At 40.8% G+C, this 24,727-nt stretch overlaps 1 protein-coding gene across 2 annotated transcripts; it reads left to right on the top strand.

Moving 5' to 3' along the window:
- The first annotated feature begins 537 nt into the window (after positions 1–537).
- zdhhc2 (zDHHC palmitoyltransferase 2) lies at positions 538–21,605 on the top strand. 2 transcript variants are annotated; one of them, XM_079503006.1, is made up of 13 exons: positions 538–904; positions 9,858–9,884; positions 10,441–10,535; positions 11,874–11,994; positions 13,098–13,167; positions 13,281–13,313; positions 14,431–14,551; positions 15,636–15,768; positions 16,392–16,518; positions 17,559–17,654; positions 18,054–18,169; positions 18,924–19,005; positions 19,349–21,605. In XM_079503006.1, the coding sequence occupies exons 1-12, from the start codon at positions 778–780 to the stop codon at positions 18,962–18,964; spliced, it is 1,107 nt and encodes a 368-aa protein (XP_079359132.1). In that variant the 5' UTR covers positions 538–777; the 3' UTR covers positions 18,965–19,005; positions 19,349–21,605. The 2 variants fall into 2 exon arrangements, 1 of the variants encoding a protein (XP_079359132.1); XR_013790165.1 differs by lacking the exon at positions 19,349–21,605 and having other exon boundaries at positions 18,059–18,169; positions 18,924–19,007.
- The last annotated feature ends 3,122 nt before the right edge of the window (positions 21,606–24,727 follow it).

Here is a 24,727-nt window from a genome sequence, read left to right as displayed (position 1 = left end):
AGTTTAAACGCTTTATAATGCCCTGTCATGATGAGTTTGTGAGTTAGTAGGCTGTAGGCTTATAATCTGCTATTTTTCGAAAAACGTTGACAAATGTTGTCCCTGGAAATAAAAACGTCTGGGTTTCCGAGGCTAGGCTTTATGGGGTCCGAGTCGACCGACCGGTCCCTGGCACAAACTCTTAACACTGTGCAGTCAGTGTGCTTTGTGCACCATTTTTTTAATGTTTTTGAATAATATATTATATTTGATTTATATCTACACGTGTTTTACATACGAGGGGCTCCTTGACATGATGATCATGTCTGATTCTCTGATAGCCTATGAGCTCTAGTATGAAGATAAAGACACAAAATAAATCTATCCATCATTTGCCAGCCAAAAAAAAACTGAGGTTGCCTCGACAACCGAACTCCGCCAATCGCAGCATCGCGGACAACACTCCAGGCTATGGGATTCATTCATAGACAGAGAGTGTCATTTTTTTCTTTTCTATTTTTTTGCATCGCTCAGTGCGGTGCGGGGCGCAGGGGGAACGCAGCGCGTCGCCGCCGATCTCCAAAAAACACCTCCAGAACAGAACAGCGCAGCACGGAGAGAGAGAGAGAGAGAGACTGTCAGAGACATGGTCTGGAATTGGAACGATGCACTGATATTTATCACTGTCTATAATCTACCGCACTGCAAGCCACCGGGGAGCAGCGTTTTAAGAGCAAACTATATAAATTGGTGTGGTGAGAGATGAGCCTCCTCCTCTGCTAGTGTATTGTTATTATTATGGCACCGTCGGGACCGCGCAGCATCGCGCGCGGCTGTCAGAGAGTTCTGTACTGGATCCCGGTTGTGTTCATCTGCCTCATAGTGGCGTGGTCTTACTACGCATATGTTCTCCAGCTCTGCGTGGGTAAGAAGTCTGTTTGTTACACACACACTGTCTCACGCACGCACGCACGCACACACACACACACACACACACACACACACACACACACACACACACACACACACACACACACACACACACACACACACACACACTCAGTAATTATTATGATGTATAGGCTATACACCTATACTGGCCTTTAAACCGGGGTGATTGTTATATTACACACAGGCGGTGTTGTGTTGTGTCCTGAATACACTACAAATGAAGCTCTCTGCGTTTTTTTTGGACGCAGACACACTGGCTGGCTGGGCTTTTTATGCTGTGTTGACAATGTCAGGCACATTACAATGAGAGAGAGAGAGAGAGAGAGAGAGAGAGACTACATGTTTAGGACATGCTGTAGTGTCATTCACAACTATTGGGATCAATCTTCTATTTTATTATTTTGTTTAGAGGATTTATTTAATTGTCCATCTCGTGTCATTATTTATGCTTTCCAAAACTCATCCAGAGACAGCCTGCCTAGTGTGTGTGTGTGTGTGTGTGTGTGTGTGTGTGTGTGTGTGTGTGTGTGTGTGTGTGTGTGTGTGTGTGTGTGTGTGTTGTGAGTGTGTGTGACTGTGAGACGAATCATCCTTGTATCACATTAAGTACAAAAATGTTACAATGCAGCACGCTGCACCACATTGTGACATTGTAGAAAAATATTCTGTCTGGGACCCCCATACAAGATTTGTGATGTTAAAATGTTTAAATCTTTTTCAGAATTTGCTTTTTATAATAGCTGCTGTACTACTAGTGTACAGCAGCTGATCTTAATCCAACTCTGGTTGGGGACCCCCAGAACCCCCTCAAGGACCCCTGGAGGCCGTCACTATCGTGACATTTTACTTGACGATTAATTGCATACATTTCTGTTTGGCTTTTAGGTTTCGTAAACTATGAAATCCACAGGTCAGATTATGATAAATAACTTCAATATACAAAAGAAATTACTTTTAAAAAAACGTTATACTTTCAAAATAAAAAAGAAAGAAACAAAATGGTGGAAATTGACTACTATTTTGAAAATGCATGAACATTTCTTCTACTTCAAACGCTTAACCGGAGTCGGGTCGCAGGGACAAGAGTTCCAGCAGAGCTCCAGACTTCCAGAGCAACTCTAGCAACTTCCTCCTGGGGGATCCCGAGGCGTTCCCAGGCCAGTGTGTAGATATAATCAACCCATCTGGTTCTTGGTCTGCCAGGGGGTCTCCTCCCAGTGGGACGTGCAGCGACGCCCGGGAGGCATTATGCCCGAATTACCTTTAAGCTGTCTCCTTTCCAAGCGAAGAAGCAGCAGGTGTACTCCGAGTCTCTCCCACGTGACTGAACTTCTCATCCTATCTCTAAGGGAGATGCCTGCCACCCGTCTGAGAAAACTCATTTCTATATCCGCAACTTTATTCTTTCGGTCATGACCCACACTTCATGACCATATACTAGGTGAGAGTAGGAAGGAAGAATGCTCGGTAGACAGAGAGCTTAGCCTTCTGGTTCAGCACCCTTTTCATCACAACTGTGTGGTACAGCGACTGTAGCGATTATGCAATAACAATTGCGACAATCTAACAAAGACTTGCGTTTAGGCGATTATGTAATAATTGGGCCTACTTTGAGAATGAAGCAGTGACTTAATGCAGCTGTTAGGTGACAGGTATACACAGCAGCACTGAATTGACCTGGATAACAAAGTAAAGTGTCTCGGAACAGAAGAGAAGAGAACAGTTAGAGAGCAGTCTGCTCTATTTGGCTGCATGACAAGGACCACCATGCATTTGTTTAACCACTTGACCGGGTTGACCACTATAGGGCTCTGACGGGTGGCCTCTATACTAGTGTATTTTCTGTTTTCTGTTATTGTGGGGAAAAGCTTTCGCAGGACATCAGATCGACAAAGCTCAGGATCTGCTATTTCCTGCGAAAATGGGGATTTTCAATAAGGGTACTGGGGTTTAAGTGGTTTATAACACATGCCATTCCCAACAATCTGTGGGTCGGGGCGTGAGGATATTGCAACTCCCCCCCCCCCACCCGGCACAAAATCTTTTCAAATGTTGTATCTGCAGCTTAATACTGTACAGTACATATCAGTTTTGGTGTCCTTAATGAAAGTGTTTGAGAATCACTGGTTTAAAAGAATACACTCAGAACAAAATATCAAACCTCTTAACGCCATATTTTAACTTTTGATGTTTATTTGTAAATGAATGTCCTACTTTGTCATAGTACACTACAGTGTCACACACAAGTAGCAAAGATAGCAGATCTACAAGCTCAAAAGGTGTCGCATGGTGACATGTTTGGAGTTTGTAGATCTGCAATTTTTGATTTGGACTTTCCACCCGACAGCAACAATATGTAAAGTATTAAGAATGAGGATTTATTGTGTACATAATTATGTTATTAAGACTGAATGGTTGTGTACATCATGTATGCATTAGTCTGGGTTGTGTGTATTTTGCTAAATAGTTTTTGCTTTGCTTGTATAGTGTATTATTTATATATGATATCAGTATTGATTTATTTTTGGAAGAATAGCCCAATTGGGCAAAACAAGAGAGATAAATATATATATATTTTTAAATCAATCAATAAATTATTGATCTTCTCACAATCTCGCTTTTCTACTACAGTTAGTCTGCAGACAAAAGCAATAGAAACCTCAACTTTGTATCTACCTGTATTTTATTTTTGGTAAATTAATACCCAACTTCAGTATACAAGAGTGCCATATTTTTTTACTTGCTGGTCGCAGAGATGATCACACTTTTATTCTATTTTCACCCCGACTGTCACCTATTGGTTCTCAAAGTGGGGTCTAGTGTCCTTGGGAGCGTTCCAGAGGTACAGCATCACAATCATATTCAAAAACTATCGGCTAAACACATCAATTTGTGAGTCCTTGACATGAAAATGTTGTAGATGGTCAATGCTGCAGTACGCTGCCAGGCCACCGGGGTCACTAGTGAGTCATCTGTCCCTGGTTGACCTCATTCTCCAGTTAGACAGCAGGTGTTGTTGCCTCATTCTACAGAACACAACTTTACCCACAACATTCTGCAGGACACAACTTTACACACAACATTCTGCAGAACACTACTTTACACACAACATTCTGCAGGACACCACTTTACACACAACATTTTGCAGAACACCACTTTACACACAACATTCTGCAGAACACTACTTTACACACAACATTCTGCAGGACACCACTTTACACACAACATTCTACAGGACACCACTTTACACACAACATTCTGCAGGACACAACTTTACACACAACATTCTGCAGGACACAACTTTACACACAGCATTCTGCAGAACACTACTTTACACACAACATTCTGCAGGACACTACTTTACACACAACATTCTGCAGGACACTATTTTACCCACAACATTCTGCAGGACACTACCTTAACTACTTTACTCCTGCAGGAGAGGAAGAGAGGAGAGGAGAAGACGATAGGAGAGGAAGAGAGGAGAGGATTACTTGAATACATTAGTAAAAGATAAACAGCACGGCAAAGGCCATCGGCCATCAGAGCAGATCGACAGGGTGAAGTGCAGTGATCCATTTGATGAATACATATTTTGTAGATTTAAAGGAGGCTGAACCTGTAGCTGCTGCTCGTCCTTTCAATAGTTTATGTTCTACAGTATAGGCCTCCCTGTCGCCATAAAGACCATGCATGTACCATTTTGTGGATGTCCCTATTTGACATGTTATTCATTAAGCTTTTGATACTACTGTAATGTGACAACTACATTATGGCAGTTGTTGATACCAAAATATATATTTTACTATGACAAGTAGTCAATGTAGGGCAGAAACCAGCAAACTTTTTATTTATTTTATGCTATTGAATGTCTATATTACGTGTGTGATAATGATGGCCGTTGGCCAGAGGCTCCAGGGAGTAGACAGGTCCACAAGTACATTTCAGGCATTTTATTTACCTCCAAAAAGTGCAGTGCAAGTCGGTGACAATACAAAAAAAACTAACGTTCCAATAAAATAGGAAACAAAATACACGACACGTGCTGGCTAAACTTTAAGAAAGCAAAGCAGGATCTTGAGAGACTGCTATTTGTCCTTCGATGAGGTCCTGGCGGCTCACAGTTCACCCCTGATGTCTCTTACTAGCCTCAGGTAATACTGAACTCCCTTCACGGGCAGCAATCCTGCTTTTATACAGGTGTGGCAAACCATCCCCTAATCAGCAAGTGGCAATCAATTAACTCAACCACATGGCCAACTAAGGCCTACGAGTAATCTTCCACACTACTATACTTTGGAGGAATATACACTCAAATATATTTCACAGGCCCAATTCGTTCACAGGGCCTAACATAAAGACCAAACAGGCCCAATTCATTCACAGGGCCTAACATAAAGACCAAACAGGCCCAATTCGTTCACAGGGCCTAACATAAAGACCAAACATAATACAGACGGGTACAAACACCCCTCCTCTTCTACAGTACTTGGCACCCTCCAATCTAGAGAGGAGTGCCAGCACTGCAGAAGGGAGACAGGTGACAAACATACCAATGCAGCAACTTCAGTGTCAATAAATACAAATAAACATTTAAAACTCTTTCAACCATTGTGTTAATTACTAAAAATGTAATTTGTACAATATATATATAAAACCGTTACTTCCAGTCCAGCTGTTTGTCAATTGATCAAGTTGACTTAACTGTGTGGTCTGTTTGCAAGGTCCTTGATATTGGCCGCGGTTACATGCAGGCTGATCATTCCGAATAAATACTTCCGAATAAAATACATCCGAAGTAAAACAAATTGCTGCGAGTTTACATGGGAAATGGTCATTCTGAATGAGCGTTTACAAGGAGATGTGATATAACACATGATACATGTTAATTCCCGTGAAACTACGCCATCTGTTGGACACATAAAATATAGGCAGTTCATTCATTATGTGACTGTCTCAACAATAGGCTACAAACATTACAGACGAAAGACGATACTTTGAAATCCCATCATTTCATTCTGCAGTAGCTTTGAGGCTGCTGGTTGGATAGGGGCGGGCATTATGTTTACCCTTGTATCAAGGGTCGCTCGTTATTTTTGAGAGAGAGAGAAAGAGAGAGAGAGAGAGCACACAACACATCGTGTCCCATCTGTGGTCTTGTACATCGCATAAAGCATATAATGCATAGCTTATCTGCACAATACACCATCGCCGCATCATTATGGCATAAAGTAGGCTACCAATTGGGTGTTTAATACTAGAATGATTGCAGCTGCTCATCAATGCAATTAAACTGCAAAGCCGTTATGTTTCATGACGTTTTGGTTGCAACTTGGAATAGGCAAGTTATAGCCTATAAAAGTTTAAAGGGATAGGAATCTAGGATGGACATTATAGCGATAATAGCGTATTCTTGGGACTGTGTGTGTGTGTGTGTGTGTGTGTGTGTGTGTGTGTGCGTGTGTGTGTGTGTGTGTGTGTGTGTGTGTGTGTGTGTGTGTGTGTGTGTGTGCGTGCGTGCGTGTGTGAGAGAGAGAGATTACTGAACAGCGGACTGACGGCATTTTTTCCTCTCCTCCGTCGTTCTGTGAGTCCCCCGATGCACTTAGCCTACAGTAGCATGAAGCATCCAGATTCCATATAGGCTGGCTATATAACCTATAGGCCTATCAAACATGTTTGAAAATTATCAGAGTGATCATCAACTCGGGACGGTTGGATCTTTGAACACTCACAGATCAGGGGGATCATCACCACTGCTGCTGCAGCCTGCTCCACGTTTTTTTGTGTGGATTTCGTGCATTTGCAAAATGCACGAAATAACGCGCTCTATGTGCAAACTCCTCGGCGCGCCTTGGATATGAGCGCCTTGGAGTTGGAGCGCCTTGGAAATGAGCATGCTCAGAAAGACCAGAATGAACTTACATCCGAAGCAGTGTATACATGAGTCCAATTTTCTTTCAATCGCATTGAACATCGGAATAATCCGGCCAGTGACATCGGAATGGTTTTTAAATCGCATCGAGCATTTTCATTCGGATTTAAGTTTTTGTAGGTGTTTACATGACAACGTTTAATAGGATTTAACTTCTATTCGGAATTAAGAGGGGTTGAAAGACCTCATGTAAACGTACCCACTGTCTAGGGGCACGGGCTGCCCCGTGACAGTCTGTGTCTGTGTTTCACAAAAATGGAACCAATGAAAAGTATTTAAAAATACATTAGAACTCCATTGGATCCTCAAACTGTCGGTCAAACCACCTACTGTAACTCCACTTGAGCTGTATTTAGGTAACTCAATTTGTTTTAATTGATTAGGTTAAGTATTCATGTAAAGTGATGACAAAATAAGGACACATTCAAGTATCTGACAATGTATAACAACTTTAATGAGACAATATTGTGTCCTAAAAACATGTAAGTTTATATTTTGAACTGACAGCGGAGATATGTTAAAAAAATGACAGTCACACTGTTTAAAGTCTAGGTTGATTTCCGTAGGATAACAGTGTAGAAGACAAATCATATTTATGCAAAACATTGCAGTTGTGAGGGCCAAATGTCACATACCGGTACGTAGTAGAGTTTGAGAAATAGACATTGTGGGGCTATAGGTATAGGGTTAGTTATACAGTACCTGATTTATATTGTACTTTGCTGTGCGCCGGTGTCATGCAACGAAAATAGCGGATCTACAAGCCCACAATGTGTTGCAGTGTGATGTGTTGTGAGCTTGTAGATCGGCTATTTTCAGTAATACAAATAAAAACCAAGCAGATGAGTACATCACATTACACAGAGAAAACAAAGCATACATTTTCCCGGTCCGTTTTCCTGCTCACAACGTGTCGCATGCTTGTAGATCTTCTATTGTTTTAGTGCAGGAAAAAACCCTCTAAAAGAGGCTTAGTTTTTGAGGTACCCCTCCCCGAGGTATAACAAAACGGGACAACGTTTTTTCATATCTTTAGGATGTCCCCTTCATGAAATGGATTGTCCCGAGATTTACTTTTACTGCAAAAGTCATGAAATTAATCCAAGAAGTGACTCACCACATAGGCAAAAAAACGCCTATCCTAAAAGAGGGAGTTCCAAGTAAATCCTCTGTCATTTTCTACCTGCTGATTGTTTTTACATCATACTTGCACAGATGGTCTACAGGTAGTGTGCCTACATCCCAGCACAATCAGAATGCCAATATCTGGTTCTATTGTGAATCAGCAGCCTTTTATATAAGGTATTAAATAGGCGGAAATAGCAAAAAGTTAACTTTTCTGAGCAACATTCACTTGTCCTACTCTTTATCAGGGGTATAACTAAATGGGACATAGTTTTTTCATATCTTTAGGATGTCCCCTTCATGAAATGGATTGTCCCAAGTTTTACTTTTACTGCAAAAGTCATGAAATTAATCCATGAAGTGACTCACCACATAATGAAAAAAACGCCTCAATAGGCCTATCTCACAGCCCGCTTTCCACGCCCACTTCCGGTAAATAGTGGTGTCTTTAACATGAGCATTTACACGTTTTTTTCTCTGGAGAATTTAAGTACATTTTCTAATGTAAAAATCACACCCATGTGAACTGAGTGGTGTAAGGTCTGTCTGACGTAATGAAATCATGTCTGACGTAATGAAATCACACCCGGATGTGATTTCACGGTCTCACGGTTAAAAATGGTATAGTATAGTTACATTACAATACAATACAAACATGTGTGTGTGTGCGTGCGTTCGTGCGTGAGTACTGCTCTATTCTCAGCATTGTTGTTTGTTTTTGAGCCCAAATCGAAGGAACAAACATGTGACGAGTGACTGGTGATGTTCTCATGCCATGTGGAACCGATCGGTTCATCACGGATCAATAGATCCCATTGATGACCTCACCCGAAAGGTGGGCGGGGTCGTGGTAGTTGCTCAGGGCCGTGGTGACGATGACGAAGAAACATAGGGGGCGATTATATGAAAGTTATAATGTCAGCTGATTCCTTTTTTGTCCATTTACCGCTCACCCCCAGCCAAGCTGGTGTTGACCCACTTTCTGTTGTGTAAAATCCCATTAAAAGCCTTAGTTACAGTGCTTGTGGTTCTTTCACAGCCGCACAATAAAAACCTGACATGAATTTGTTATTGTAAATTGCACATAACATACAGTAAGATGGTAGTTTGTTACAATGTTCACTGTTTTGCCAACCTGCATATGGTGTGGGCACCCTTTGGGCCGGCGCCAAAGATCACAGGGGGCGTGTGAGGCAGTCTGTCATAAAGTCACAATACATGCATGTGTTGACTTTATGTTTATGTGCATATGTAAAAGCAGATGTACAAGCGAGGCGTTGTGAGCTTGTAAATTGGCTATTTTTGCAATGTTTGCATCTTTCTTATGTAATATTTGACAATTTGGCCAATGTGTTATTAAAAAGGTCTTAAAAGTAATTTAATTGTCACTTTAGAAAGATACTTTAGCAGATACCCCGTGTAGCCAAACTTGCCAATTAACCTTATAGCCTACCTTATACTGTATATTGTTTGTTTACTGTTGAGTGAGATAACAATTAAATGTTGGACATTAAGCTAATCATCTGTAACCCCCGCAAAATAATTTGTAATATACAAATACATATATAATATTGTTTTCACATACCGTATATTTCCAAATAACAGCCCTTACTTACATTTTGCGTAATAACCGCCTCGTCCGTATAAACGCCCATGGGCCATTATTTGCAAACTTAGTCAGCCTCATTTATATTATTATTTAGTAGTTAGTTCTTAGTTCTGAAATTGCTACAAATTGTTACAAAACATGTGATATTTTCCTTTTTTTTTATTACTTTTTTTTTTACATTTTAGAAGAATTCTGCTCTGGTACCAATGTACCACCTTTACTTCACATGGTAATTATTTGTCTAACATTATGTTTCAGAGTCCATCGATGACGTCGGAGTAAAGGGTAAGTGTTTTGATCGTTCATACATATATGTACTGTATGTGTGTGTGTGTGTGTGTGTGTGTGTGTGCGTGTGCGCGTGCGTGCGTGCGTGCGTGTGTGTGTGCGTGTGCGTGTGTGAGACATGCTGAAGAAATTGTTGCTGGAGATGTTCCCCTCTTAACTACAGAGCATGTTTTAAAAGTTAACATACACTATAGGAGAATGACCAGAACCGTTACTGTTACTCAGAACAACTTTTGCTGTACTTTTGTGAAAATATAGCCAGACCGCAAGCTCACAACGTACACCATGGCAATCTTCGCAATCTTGCATAATATTTATTACGTAATATTTGACAATTTAGCAATCCTTACTGTATTGTAAGTTGTCACTTTAGAAATGTGCAGATACCCTGTATACGCTTACCGGTATACTGTTTGTTGGTTTGTTTACTGTGGAGTGAGAAAACAATGTTGCACCCGGGGGACCCCCAGTTTGGGAGGGGACTGCCCACCCTTTGGGAACCATTGCAGTACAGTACAATGTCTCAGTTGTTTTTGTGTTTTGGTCATTTCAGTTATCTACTTGCTGGTGTACCATGTGATCTTCATCATGTTTGTGTGGGCGTACTGGCAGACCATCTTCACCCAGCCCCTGCATCCACTGAAGGAGGTGAGTGTTGTAATAATAACCCATCTATATGCCCATGAGGTGTCGCTTCGCCACTTACAACAGTATCGTTGCTGTCGGGCAGAAACCACTTATCTCTATTTTCTAACTTTTGGCTTTTTTTTTTCATATTAATGAATGCCCTACTGTACTTGACCACACTACAGCGTCACACAAAAGCATCAAAAGTAACAGATCCACAATACTTTTGCTGTTTTTGAATTGGAATCCTGAAAAGTAACTGACATGTTTCCACCCAACAGAGACAATAATATTAAGTTCAATAAAGCAGTTCCCAACCTCTTCTGGATCAGATGCAGGGCCCATTTGAAAAATCGCGAAAAGCAATCGAGGCCCACCCATGTGACCACTTAGATGGGTGGGCCGTGTGCACTTTCAGACCATGTTTATTTGAATTATGAATCAATCAACTGTTCGTCTAACCGTGTTTTTGCATTATTATTATTATTATTATTATACAGTTATATATAACAAACCACTTGCAATATCCTCACGGCCCACCTAAATTGCTTGTCTAAATGAAGCCTCATGAGCAGAAATGCTGTGTGTGTGTGTGTGTGTGTGTGTGTGTGTGTGTGTGTGTGTGTGTGTGTGTGTGTGTGTGTGTGTGTGCGCGTGTGCGCGTGCGTGTGTGCGCGTGTGTGTGTGTGTGTGCGCACACGCGCGTGTGCGTGCGTGTGATTGAAGGCTGCATTTCCTGTGCTTCTGGGTGACAGAGCAGTCTAATGACTCAGCTTGGTGAATATCTCTGATGACACTTCCCAACAACTGCTACTGGAGCTGGGCTCTTTCAAGAACCACTCACCTATATATAAACATAACAACACAATACAAGTTCATACAGTACATTAGTTTATGTCTCTGTTGTAACAATGCTCCTAGTTAATAAATCCTCTGGCCAAGATGGCACACTGGCTTGTTATTTTCATGTCCTTTAAACATTAATGTTAATCTGTCTTTGTTTTGACATATGATATGAGTTTGTCCTCAAGGAAAGAACAATTCCATTTGTATTAGTAGTTGATATGACAATAAAGGGCTGCAAAAACACACAGTGTGTGTGTGTGTGTGTGTGTGTGTGTGTGTGTGTGTGTGTGTGTGTGTGTGCGTGCGTGCGTGCGTGCGTGCGTGCGTGCGTGCGTGCGTGCGTGCGTGCGTGCGTGCGTGCGTGCGTGCGTGCGTGCGTGTGTGTATTTATAGAAGGCTAATAGGCTATACAGTTAATCGGTTATGAAAATTTGACTCATAACATACAGAATGTACTGTAATTTATATCTCATGTTGCATGTGTGTGTCTGTGTCCTCTGCTGCCTGTGGCAGTTCTACCTGTCCTACTCAGACAAAGAGCTACTGGAGCGTGAAGATCGAGGAGAATCTCAGCAGGAGATCCTAAGACGGCTGGCCAAGGATCTGCCCATCTACACACGCACCAACTCTGGAGGTGACCCGTACAAAAATGTTACCATAACATAATATCTAGTAGGCCTACACACCCGTTCCCTGTACAAAAATATTAACATCTACAGTACACAGTACACGCACCAACTCTGGAGGTGACATAGAACATTTTAATACTGAAAGCAGCTACAGGCATTCCAAAAAAACATCATCCTCGCATGGCTTATTACTTTTCTATAACGGTTACCAAATATGGCAACCGCTGGCTGAAACCGCTAATGTCCATAATATCACATTTTGTGTTTTCTTTCCCGTAAATTAATACCCTACTTGATCATACTGCCGCGTCACACAAAAGTATAAAATAGGAGATCCACCACATGTCGAGCTTGTAGGTCTGCCACATTTGGTGTTTTTGAATCCTGAAAAGTACAGTTTTGGTTTCCACCCGATGGTGGCGATATCCAAAACACTTTTTAATATCAGTTTCACTTGCAAGAATCATTTCTTCATCAAAGTAGTCCCTGCAACTGCGTCCAAAACCAAGAAAGTTGCTGTGCCAAACTGCCAAATTTATGGAAGATATTAAACAACAAACCTTGCACGTATGTAGGACAAAAAGCAGCGCTCCCCTTACCTTGCCATATGAAAAACAAAATCACGAACAGTAATACATCCATGGAACGATACAGTGAATATTGTAAACAAGATGTTGCTGCAAAGAAGACTCAATAAAGAAGTTTAGTGAGTATTTTACAACGAGACTCAGCCGGTCAAAATCAAGCATTGGAACTATCCGTTTTGGAATTAGATCCAAGTCCAATGATCATTATTCTCACAGCGATCAATTTGTTGTTACGTCATACATGCACGTGTATGATGTAACAACAGATGTGACAGCCTCCAAGTATGAAGTAAGAGCAAATGCATTTGCAAATTCGTTTTTTTGCATTTTGTTGCTGTCGGGTGAAAACCTTGTACTGTATGTCCAAAACTGTTCATTATCGGCTATTTTCGCTACTCTTGTACGATTAAGTAGGGAATTAATGTATGAAAAAAATATGGGGTTATATGGTTTCTGCCCGACACCAACGGTATTATGGTAAAAGGGAGAAGGTGATTGGACAGTCTGGTCTTTCTCCTCAGCAATCCGCTTCTGTGACCACTGTCTGCTGCTGAAGCCTGATCGATGCCATCATTGTTCAGTGTGTGATAAGTAAGGTTCCACCGGCGTCACCTACACTCTCCACAACACAGTCCATTTGTCATTTCTCTGGCTTTGTGGCAGACAGCGTGGTGACATCGCTCTTTACCCTCCTCCCCTTACAGATGCATCCTGAAGATGGATCACCACTGTCCCTGGTACCGTATGTCCTTCTTATATGTCCCACTTGAATCAGTGGGGGGGGGGGAAAACAATAACCCAGAAATGACTGGGAAATGGTTTTATTGACTCGAAAACGGGAAACAAACAGACAGATTGACATGATTAGACTAGAATGAAAATTAGAGACAAGCAGATATAAATGATACAATCTTTAGAAATTGAATTGGAATAGAAATATGAGACATCCATACTGCTCTACAAAGCCACAGTGCAGTAACTACATTTTTGGAGACATTTGTCTAGATTACAGGGGTCTTCAGAGTCACTACAGGTGGGGCACCATCTTTGTCTAGATTACAGGGGTCTTCAGAGTCACTACAGGTGGGGCACCATCTTTGGGTGATAGGATATTTATTTTACATTATCCACTTGAACCCTAGGATCTATATTCTGAGGGGATCATTAGCCAAAAATATAGCCGATCTTGGCGATCTACAAGCTCATAAAGCCTCGCGCTATACGAGGCGTTGAGAGCCTGTATTTTCGGCAAAGAGGTTTTAATTGTGCAGAGGGAAAAAGAGCTGCAACATAATCCTTTAAAATGTGCTCCATCTCTCGTTGAAGACCCCCTGGTCTAGAAGGTCAAATCAGCCTTCTTGATGTTGGGGGATAAACAACCTTAAAAAAAACCAACTCATGAATATTCATACAATTAGTGCAGTGTCACTGCACTTTGGCTTCGTAGAGCAGCATAGATGCATGCAATGCATATTGTATCAGAATGTTGAGCAGTGTTTCTCAACCTTTTTTGGGTCTCTAAAGATTATTAGAGACGTTCAGTAACGGTTTCTGATACTGCCGCCGGTTTGTCCGGAGATAAAAGTAGGCAGCTTGATGTGCAAGTACACTGCCTGGACATGACGCTGGTATGACACAGGGACTTACCCACAATCAAAAGCTTGATGCAGAGCGCTAAGCAGAGAGGCATTGGGCCCATGCCTCCCTGCTCTGTGACGCAGAACATTTTAATACTGAAGGCCACTACATACTGTACACTAGTACTTTTACAGTGTATTGAGGTATTGTTAGTTTTGTAAAAACTGAGTACTTCTTCGACCACTGCTGAATGCTTGTTGTTTTGTCTGGTTTCAGGGTCAACAACTGTGTAGGATTCTCTAACTATAAGTTCTTTATGCTGTTCCTGGCCTACGCCCTGGTCTACTGCCTATTCATCACTGCTACCGACCTACAGTACTTCATTATGTTTTGGATGGTAAGCAGGCTCTGTTTAAATTAAATACTTCATTATAGTATGGTATAAAATGTTCCTGTTGGCATTCTATCTTTCATTTTCCTTATGTACTGTATTATGAAATGTATATTGGCCCTGAAGCACAAAACCAAACTGAACTGAACTCTGACAATAATATTATGCATATTATTGTGTTTCACTTGTGGTATTTATATTTTCCTTTTGGAAGGCTTACAGCTGCACTATATAATGTGTGTGTGTGTGTGTGTGTGTGTGTGTGTGTGTGTGTGTGTGTGTGCGTGCGTGCGTGCGTGCGTGCGTGCGTGCGTGCGTGCGTGCGTGCGTGCGTGCGTGCGTGCGTGCGTGATTACACTAGCTGCAACTTTCTTCAGTGAAGAATTTGAGCCAGGCACAAAGTTGGGAGAGGAAGAAGAGGTTTTGAACAATGAGCCTCTTGTTTATAACACACAGACTGTTCCACTGCACCACAGAAAAACGGAAGACCAATATGACAGTTATGGAAATGACTTTGCCGTAAAGAGTAGGGTGGGATTAGAACAAACAACCTCTGGATAATGTAGACAGCATGTCAACACAGTGAGCTATCTGCTGGCTGGTACAACACAGCTTTTTTTCTCATTTAAGTATCTAGCTAGCTCTAATTCTCTCTTGAACCAGGTGGTGTTGACTGGATTTGAACCAGCACACTCCTACAAGGCAAGCTACCCTGCAGATATCATCCAATTTATCCACTGCCCCACTTTACCTGGACACTTGACTCTGCTTTCTGTGCACACACAGACTCACTCCCCATTATCCCTAACAGTCTGAAAACTCACATCTTCAGACTCCACCTCACCATCTAATAACATAGCCCAAAAGAGGGTAAGCCAGGTTGGTACGAGTGTAGGCTATACGGGTGCTGCGTTGCTACTCGCCCATCGTGCCATGGCTCTTTAGCCGACTGGTAACGTAGGTGTCTTAGGAATATAGGTCCCGGGTTCGCCTTCAGACAGTGGCTACAAGAGTAGTTGACTCTTTATCTCTGCATTACTAATGAGTCGGTGCCCATAATGAGCTGTGTGTTGATTGTTGCTGTTTGCAGAACGAACTGCCAGACACCCAGGCCAAGTTCCACATCATGTTCCTGTTCTTCGCTGCCTCCATGTTCTCTGTGAGCCTGGCCTCGCTGTTTGCCTACCACTGCTGGCTGGTCTGCAAGAACAGATCCACACTGGGTGTGTGTGTGTGTGTGTGTGTGCGTGCGTGCGTGCGTGCGTGCGTGCGTGCGTGCGTGCGTGCGTGCGTGCGTGCGTGCGTACGTGCTTGCATATAGAAGAATATGTGTTTTAATAGATTAGAAAATTAGAAACAATTAGAAAAAGTCTAAAGATTCAGGTTGGGGTTAGGATTAAACATTTAAAGTTAAACATGATTTATACTTTGTTGCGTGCCAGTGTCTGTGTAAATCTGCTATTTTTCGGCTTTAGACTTAAATAGCAAAATATATAGAAATGGCATTCATAAAATTTAAATGACTGTCCTAAAAAATATAATTTCTTTACATTAACCACTTGAACCACTTATAGCGTTCCTATTCTGAAGAGAAGTTTATTTTAAGTATTGATGGTTTAAGTGGAAAATGTCTGAAAATACACATCAGCATGAATCCAACATTACCGTGCTGTCAAACAAGTCTATGAAGCTATCTATGAAATCTATGAAAAAGTTTACACAATTACATACAATAGGTAGTGGAGGGTCCCTGCTTCACATCTCTATCTCAGTCTTTCAGCCCAAGGGGTCCTTGGGCTGAAAGACGTTGAAGACCCCTGCTTATGTCATGTCTCCCCATGCACAGAGGCGGTGCGCTCGCCGGTGTTCCGTCACGGCACCGATAAGAACGGCTTCAGCTTGGGCCTCAGTAAGAACGTCCGGCAGGTGTTTGGTGACGAGGTCAGATACTGGCCTCTTCCTGTCTTCTCCAGGTGAGCGTGACTCATCATCTCTCATCTTCTTTTTTTTCTTCTTTTTTATAATTTGTATCCCACAATTTTGCAACACATTTTTTTTTCACCCAGTGTCAATTATCTAATCTAATCCTGGGCGCTACACTTCCTCTGCCAACCAGCGGACTGACCTCATGCTTCCTTCTATGCATGAGGAGTCCAAGCTGCTTCCTTTCACCTGACAGGGGGGAGTTTCCCCGGCCGGACGTAGCGCATGGAAGGAACACGTTATTCCGACCAGTTCCTTTCCCCTCCATCAGGCGCCCCGGCTGGCCAGGGGGAGGTAGTTTAGAGACCAGGATTACTGCATGGTTTTTGTGAGGGTACCTACACGACATGGGGAGAACATGCAAACTCCACACAGAAAGGCCCTTTCGCCAACTCCGCCTCGGGTATTGGCACTGATGACGCGGAGGAGAGAACATCACTCGTCTTCTGATGCACATTATCTATAGCAGTGATTCTCAACCTTTTCAGGCCGTGACCCCCCCCCCCCCCCCAAGTACAGGGTACAGCTGTGGGCCAAATCATTGATACCCAAACTTTTTCAGCTGAGACCCAAAATGGTGGTGTCTCTACCCGGGACCCAAACGTACAAAAATGCATGATGATGAATTAACCACTGAACCACTTAAAGCTTTTCTGCTTGACCGGAGTCCCTCAGGGCTCTATACTAGTGTATTTTCAGTTTTCTGTTATTGTGAGGAAAGCTTTAGCTGAAAATAGCAGATCGTTTGGAGAAAAAAAAACACATTTTGAGACACATTTACAATTAGATAAATATTTAGGCTGGGGATTAGGGTTCCGGTGAAACATAGAGATTGTTTTAGAGATACGAGTTATTGAGTTATGCCTGATTTACAAATAGTTGCTGGTGTCGTGCACCGGAAAATATAGCTGGTCTATGAGCTCACAACACGCCACGCTAGGGCTAAAAATATAATAATAATAAAAATGCTGTGTGTGTATGTGTGTGTGTGTGTGTGTGTGTGTGTGTGTGTGTGTGTGTGTGTGTGCAGTCTGGGTGATGGATGCTCCTTCCCCACCTGCCTGGTCAACCAGGACCCAGAACAACCATCATCCTCTCCTATCAGCCACAACCCTGCTAGCAAGAGGTGAGATATGCTTATGCTGCTGCTGCTGCTGCTGCTGCCAGAGTAAAAAAGTATCAATACCGCAATGTAAACATACATACTGTTACAGTATTCTGTATTTACTTGAGTAAAAGTACAAAAGTATTGGCATGAGAATGTACTTGCAGTACAAAAAAAAAGTTTTTAAATGTGTAAAAAATCTTTTGCGTAACTGCAAGCTCACACTTTGTAAGCTTGTAGAAGCCGAAGTATATAATAGGCCTGAAGTGGTTAATAGATGTTTTGTAATAATAATCCAAAGAAACTAGTAACTAAAGTTTTCAAATAATTGTAGTGGAGTAAAAGTACAATAGTAACAAAGTGAAGTGGTGTGAGCTTGAAGATCTGCGACTATTATTATTATTATTATTATTCTCCCAGCACAGTGGAGGCCCGCCCATTTCCAGCCAAACCCTTGAGGGAATCACAGAGCAGACTGCTCACTAGCACCCCCTCCTGGACAGGGAGTGACAGTGGAGAGGACAAGGACAAGAAGGGTGAGAGAGGACATGGCCTGTTAACCTGTTAACCTATTAACCTGTTAACCTATTTAGCTAGCCTATTTATACCCTGAAGAAGGCAACCTGCTGGCCGAAACGTTGGTTTATTAAAGTTTCTAGCATCGTGACTACGAGCTGTGCGTCCTCTTTTCTTTAGTCAAATTTAGTCAAATTTATTTAGCTTAACATCTGTTTCTCTGGTTGTTACAAACAGGAAGTTCAATAAATAATAATAAATAATAAAGGTTGGACTCTTCAGGACAATTCTTTTTATTTACTAAAGTAAAAGTAGCAATACACCACAATGTAGAAATACTACGTTATGTTTATGAAATAAAAGTCCTGTATTCAACAATTTACCGGAGCAAAATTACAAAAGTATTGGAAAGTATTGGCATATAGGTAGTACAAAGTTTTGAAAATGTATCAAACCTTTTTGAAAATAAATAGCAAGACAAACTTGTAGATCGTCTATCTTCAAATAACCAAAGTATGAAATGTGTATTTTTGTCATACTAATCTAAATCTGTAAGTAACTAGTAACAAAAGTTTTCAAATAATTGTAGTGGAGTAGTATACAGCATGCGCCTCTGAGATGTAGTGGAGTAGATGGATAAAGTATTGAAAAGTGGAAATAGCCTACTCAGGTAAAGTGAAAGTACCTCAAAAGTGCTTGAAGAAATGCACGTAGTTACTTTCCGCCACTGGTTTACAGAATGAAAGTGGGGTTCATGTGTTATTTATTGTTCAGGTACATCCAATCCAGTGATGACCATAGAGAATGAGGCGTAGCCCCGCCCTCTTTGAGAAGCGTCACCCTGTATCCAGAGACAGTAAGTAGCTTGTTTAACCATCCACATAATATCATCATGACATAAATATCGTCTCTGTCGGGCAGTAAACTGTTACGTTTCCGGATTAGATTCCTAATTCCAAAATCGTAAAGATAGCAGATCGGCAAGATCAAAATATGATGCGTTTCGAGCTTCGAGGATCTGCTACTTTTGTTGCTTTCGTGCGACGCTTTAGTATGATCAAGTAGGGTGTTAATTCATGGGGAAAAAACACCAAAATTAAAATGAAAATACTGTATGGACATAAGAGGTTTCTGCCCGACAGCTTCTTTGATATCATGTATTTTATATAATGACAATCTGCTATTGTCTCCTCCGGCAGGTCCACGAGTCGTGCCTATAAGGAGTGTTCTGGAGATGGAAGTATTCATGTCATATTAATATCATATCAGGGGCCACGGAAAGTGTTTTTTTGTCTTTGGATGTCATGTCCGCAGCGTTTATTGATGCCCACTTTCGAACCGACCAACCTGTCGCTGTGCTCCAACATTCTGTCATGTGCGTTATTACAGGGGCGTTGGGAATCTTGGGATTCAAAATGAATTTACAATTTACAAAAATCGATACATTTTCTTTTTAATTATTATATTTTTTGTTTTGCTGATGAAAGTTACAGGTCTTCTTACTGTATGGTGTGTGATAGGAATGGTACGCTTACCATAATCACAGTAAACATTAACATCTTCAGTCATATTCAAGGGCTTTAGGAGAAACATTGATTAATTATGTTGTGTGACTTGTGTTTCTGTATCAAATAGCACCACACCTAACCTAAGATACCGTCAAAGCCAAGAATTCTTACAAGCGACCTTCTCTGGTATTATATAATGTTTTGAGCTGTTGGAAATAACTAGGCTACACTTTGGTTGTTAAAGTACAGATGACAGCAATAGGAGTGTTGTGAATGAAAATAGATAATAATTTTTTTTTAAATGAGAATAGAGTTTTGAATCGAGACTCGCGTTGAATCGAATCGTGAACCCCAAGAATCTGAATCAAATTGAATCGTAAGATAGCAGAAGATTCACAGCCCTAACTATTACATTATTAGCACAAATGCCTTAGCTATATAAACAACGTGAATGTGGACTTCTCGTGGTTGCGCTGTTGGATTCGACGTCGGGTTGGGTCACAAATGACCGCGTTGTCAGACACAGACAAGGAGGATCGAACGAGAGGAGCTCTCTCCAGAAGTTGAACTATTGTCTGTGTGAAGGCGCTGGGAAGAGGAGCCGCACCAGCAAGTCTTTACCACATGAATGCATAGCAGACATGGCGTCACCAGCTCAGAAAAACACTTTCTCCACGGCCCGTAACGTCATAATCAATACTGAAGTCTGTCTCCTGGTAGGGCTGTCACGATTACAAATTTAAGTTGCCGATTAATTGTCACACGATTAATGGCGATTTAATTGTGTTTTTGGCATTGAACAATGGAACATATGAATACAATTTAAAATTCTGTTTTTTTTTGGGCTTCATTTTCACAAATTCGACAAGTTTGTATGACAAATAACTTAAACATACAAATAAATTACTGACACATTTTAGAATTTTTATACCATACTTTCTTTCTTTTATAGCGGAAATAGCTCATCTACAACCTTACAACACGTCAAGAAGTGAGGAGAAAGTGTTTTGTTGCTTGTAGATCTGCTATTTCCGCTGTTTTTGGAAAATGTTTTTCAACATGGAAACGATTATGATTATGCAAAATAATTGCGATTATCTCAAATAATTGTGATTAGACGATTATGTAATAATTGTGATTTGTGACAGACCTATCTCCTGGCATCACAAATGCGTGCACGTGCGCGTGCACACATGCACACACCACAAAGTAGTACATTATATTCTCTTTTAATTAAACCTGGGCCCAGGGCCTTACTATTTTGGCCATGTTTTTTTTTAAACGGCCCCAACATTTTCCAAATCATTCAAAAATAGCAGATCGACAAGCTCACAGTACGTCGCATGGGCTATTTTCTTTTAACGGGGGGCTTAAGTGGAAGAGGAGGAAATGTACTTTTCCTTACCATTTTGCCTTTTTTATCTGACCTTTTTGCCTTTTAATTTTCCTTTTGTATTGGTAGAAATTGACAACTGTTAGCACATGACTCACATTATTATGTGAGATGCTTTTTGAAATTGCATTCCATTAATCCTAGTTTCATTTTATCGTCGTCTCTGTCGGGTGGAAACCTCATCCAAAACAGTTACTTTTCAGGATTCAAATTAAAAAAAGTAGCAGATCGACAAACTCGGATGTGCTACTTATGATGCTTTTATGTGACACTGTAGTATGACCAAGTAGGGAGTTAATTTACAAAATAAAATAAATAAAATCACACACAAAAAGGTCAAATTTAGAGATAAGGTTTCTGCCCGACAGCAACAATATAGGCCTAATAAGCACAGTGTATACCACTCCGTGGCGTTGCAATCAATGTGACACATTTTTACCATGTATTTTGCACACTGTGTTGTTTCTTCCAGTTATGATTTCTTATGATTGTTTAAATGAAGGGAAGAGCTGGAATAAGCAAGCTACGCGTGGAAATTACACGACTATCTTCCAATCTGTTATTTTTGTTGCATTTCTTAGCTTACATGGCACAAATAATAGGCTACAAAACGTAACTTTGCCAAACATTTGCACACAAGTATTTTAATATAAACTACAAATAGCATCGATGTGACATTATTTTACAGTGCACTGCATCCATTGTCCAAGTGAAGTCGAATCAGGCTTAAAGGATCTTTTTCACTTTCAATTCATATAATTGGTCCACTAAGTGGTTCTCAAACTTCTTTGTGTCAAGGACTCTAATCTAATCTATACTAATATGTATTTGCCACAGACCCCCACCCAAAAATATTTTGTTGGCAGGGCCTAGGAACCCCCATAAGATTTGTGTTGTTAAACTGTTTCAAAAACAATGTGTCACATTTCTTCAAGATGTTTGGAAAATAGCAGATGCCATTTAGGTTTAAAATGGTTAAATTGATTTGGATGACATATCAACAAATTTTGTGTGTGTGTGTGTGTGGAGGGGGGGGGGGGGGGACCCCTAGGACTCATACGATGGCAGCATTTCCGTCTACTCACTCTGTGTCTCATTGGTGGACTGTGGAAACCCGCCTGCCATCACAAATTCAGGATGAGGATTATTACAGGCTGTGACTGAAATAACAGCTTTTCTCTTACTGGAAAGTTAGCATGCTGAACTGTAGAAGCCATTGTTCTTGCATTGAATATTATTTTTAAAAAAACATTTTGGAAGCATCCACCGTCCACCTCTGAGACACAGAGTGTGTCAACACGTGTAAATGACAGCTCATAGTGAGGACCCATGCAGTATGTGGACCACTGTTAATTGATAGCAAATTTTGATTTAGTTTAGTCATAGTCTTTTGAATAAAATGTAATTTAGTTTCATCTAGTCATCTGAAAAGTTTTACTTTTAGTCTAGTTTTAGTCGACTGAATATCACAATATTTTAGTTGACTAAATCTACAGTTGATTATGTCGACAAAAAAAACATTTTGGCCACATAATAATAATAATAATAATAAAATACATTTTATTTATAACGCACTTTACATTTGAAACAAATCTCAAAGTGCTACAAAGCAGACATGTTTAAAAGGACAAAATAAGAATAAAAACAATGAATGCATTCTGTGGTCACTAGTCACCACACAGCTACAAGTTTAAAAAGCACACAGGGCATCTAAAAAGTCACATGACATGTCCCTAAAAAATATATGATTAAAAAAACAAAACAATTTTCAGTAGCATTACAAAGTTATATACAAAAAAAAACAACAACTACCAATTCCATTTCTCCCCTCTATTAAACTAACGCCAGTGCCACTATTCCAAAGCCCCCTCCTCAAGTACATTTTTAAACTGTTTTCAGCAATGGGATAATAGTTTTCTTTGGTGGGTAGATCTTGTTGAGCTGGTCGTTTTGAAAGTAGCTCTCAAGTAAAAAATCAGACCTGTCTGAAGTGAGTGGTGCAACAGCGCCCCCTGTTGGTACTCTAAACATACAGACATAGGGACGGACGGACATTGCTGGTTCTCATTGCTGGTTCTAGGAGTGGTTGCACCACTCAAAAACTGTCGGCACCCCTGTTCTAATGCGTGAGGGGGGGCGTGTTTTTCCAATTGCGTTTTTCATTAATTTAATGTATTTATTATTAGCACAGTACCTTCACGCAACCAGGACTAGGGACAGGTGTTTTCAATAATATGGGTAAAGGTAGGGTAAGTGATGTTCTTTGGTTAAAAAATAAGCTCTTTAAGGTTGGCAGAGGGGGTGTAGTGCCCAGGATTACATTAGACAATTCACACTGGGTGAAAAAATAATGGGTTACAAAAATTGTGGGATAAAAAAATACACTTTAAACCTAAAGAATAAGTTAAAAAAAAAGTACCAATTTTAAACATTCAGGATAGAGAACTCAGAATACAGTGAAATTGGAAGTGAAGTTCTTACACAAAGAAGTGAGCAGACAAAGGTGGAACTGGAACACTATACAAATGATGCCGATACTGTAAATGGGTTCTCTCTCCTGACTGGCTGAAACGGGATTTTCTGTTTATTAAAGAGCTGGAGAGACAGGGAAACTCCTGCTACAAACACTAGAGCAATGAGTGCTATCAGATTATAGTGATTTAAGCTTTTAACAAACAACATTTGTTTTAAATAAAAAATAGTGACCTTACCCTACCTATAAACTGGAATGATCAAATACTGAGTCAAGAAATGTAAACTGTCTAGGGTGCGGCACATGAAAGCCCAAGTGGACATTAAAATGACCCAAAACATGTTTAAAACTGAAGTATTTCTTTAACGTTGTTTTAGTGTGGTAAACACCACAGGATGGACAGAATGTGTACAGTCGCATTGTGATTACGTATAACTTATAAGGGCTCTATTGAATGACTCCGAAACTTGTTCTTGTGTCGTAGCATGAGTGTGAGGAGGACTTATGGTTATTATGTCACATTGACACACTGGCTCTTCCTTCGTGTTAATTAATTCATGTTAATGAAGTCATGTTAATTAACAGCTGTTCCTGTAGACTGCTGCTAACGCTGTCTGTCTGTCTGTCTGGTAGCCTAAATCGCTGGTTCTCAACAATCGGTCCGGGGACCGGGGCCAGAGTCCAAATGGACTCTTGCGGGTCTGCAATGTTAGCGGTTCTCAAACCTTTTCATGTCAAGGACCCCAAAAATTAATATGTATTTGACCACCAACTGAAAAGATTTTGTGTCAGGGACCCCCAGAAGATTTATGTAAAAAGAAACAGATGTACAAGCTCTCAACGCTGAATTTATATGTTGAATAGGCAACATCTAAATGGAAGAAGTGGTTAATGATGATGTGATGATATCATCACAATCATACTATGTTAACTACCCCTCCCCCCAGGACCCCTGGACCACTTTGAGAACCAATGTGTTATAGTTTACAAATGGAACCAAATGGACCTGTAACTCCAACTCCAAATGGTTCCATTTGGTTCCACTTGTACGTTCTCTAAATGAACACTGAGGATGTTACGGATAGATTCGGGGTCCCAGAGATTAAAAAAATAAATCCATCAAAAGGGGGTCCATGGCCTAAAGGCATATACCACTGGGGGTCCTTGAAATTACAACGTTTGAGAATCACTGAACTAAGCTTTA

This window comes from Electrona antarctica (genome assembly GCF_951216825.1).
Source record: "Electrona antarctica genome assembly, chromosome: 1".
Lineage (NCBI taxonomy): Eukaryota > Metazoa > Chordata > Actinopteri > Myctophiformes > Myctophidae > Electrona > Electrona antarctica.
The sequence above is the reverse complement of the archived record's forward strand: the minus strand, read 5'-3'. Positions and strand labels throughout refer to the sequence as shown.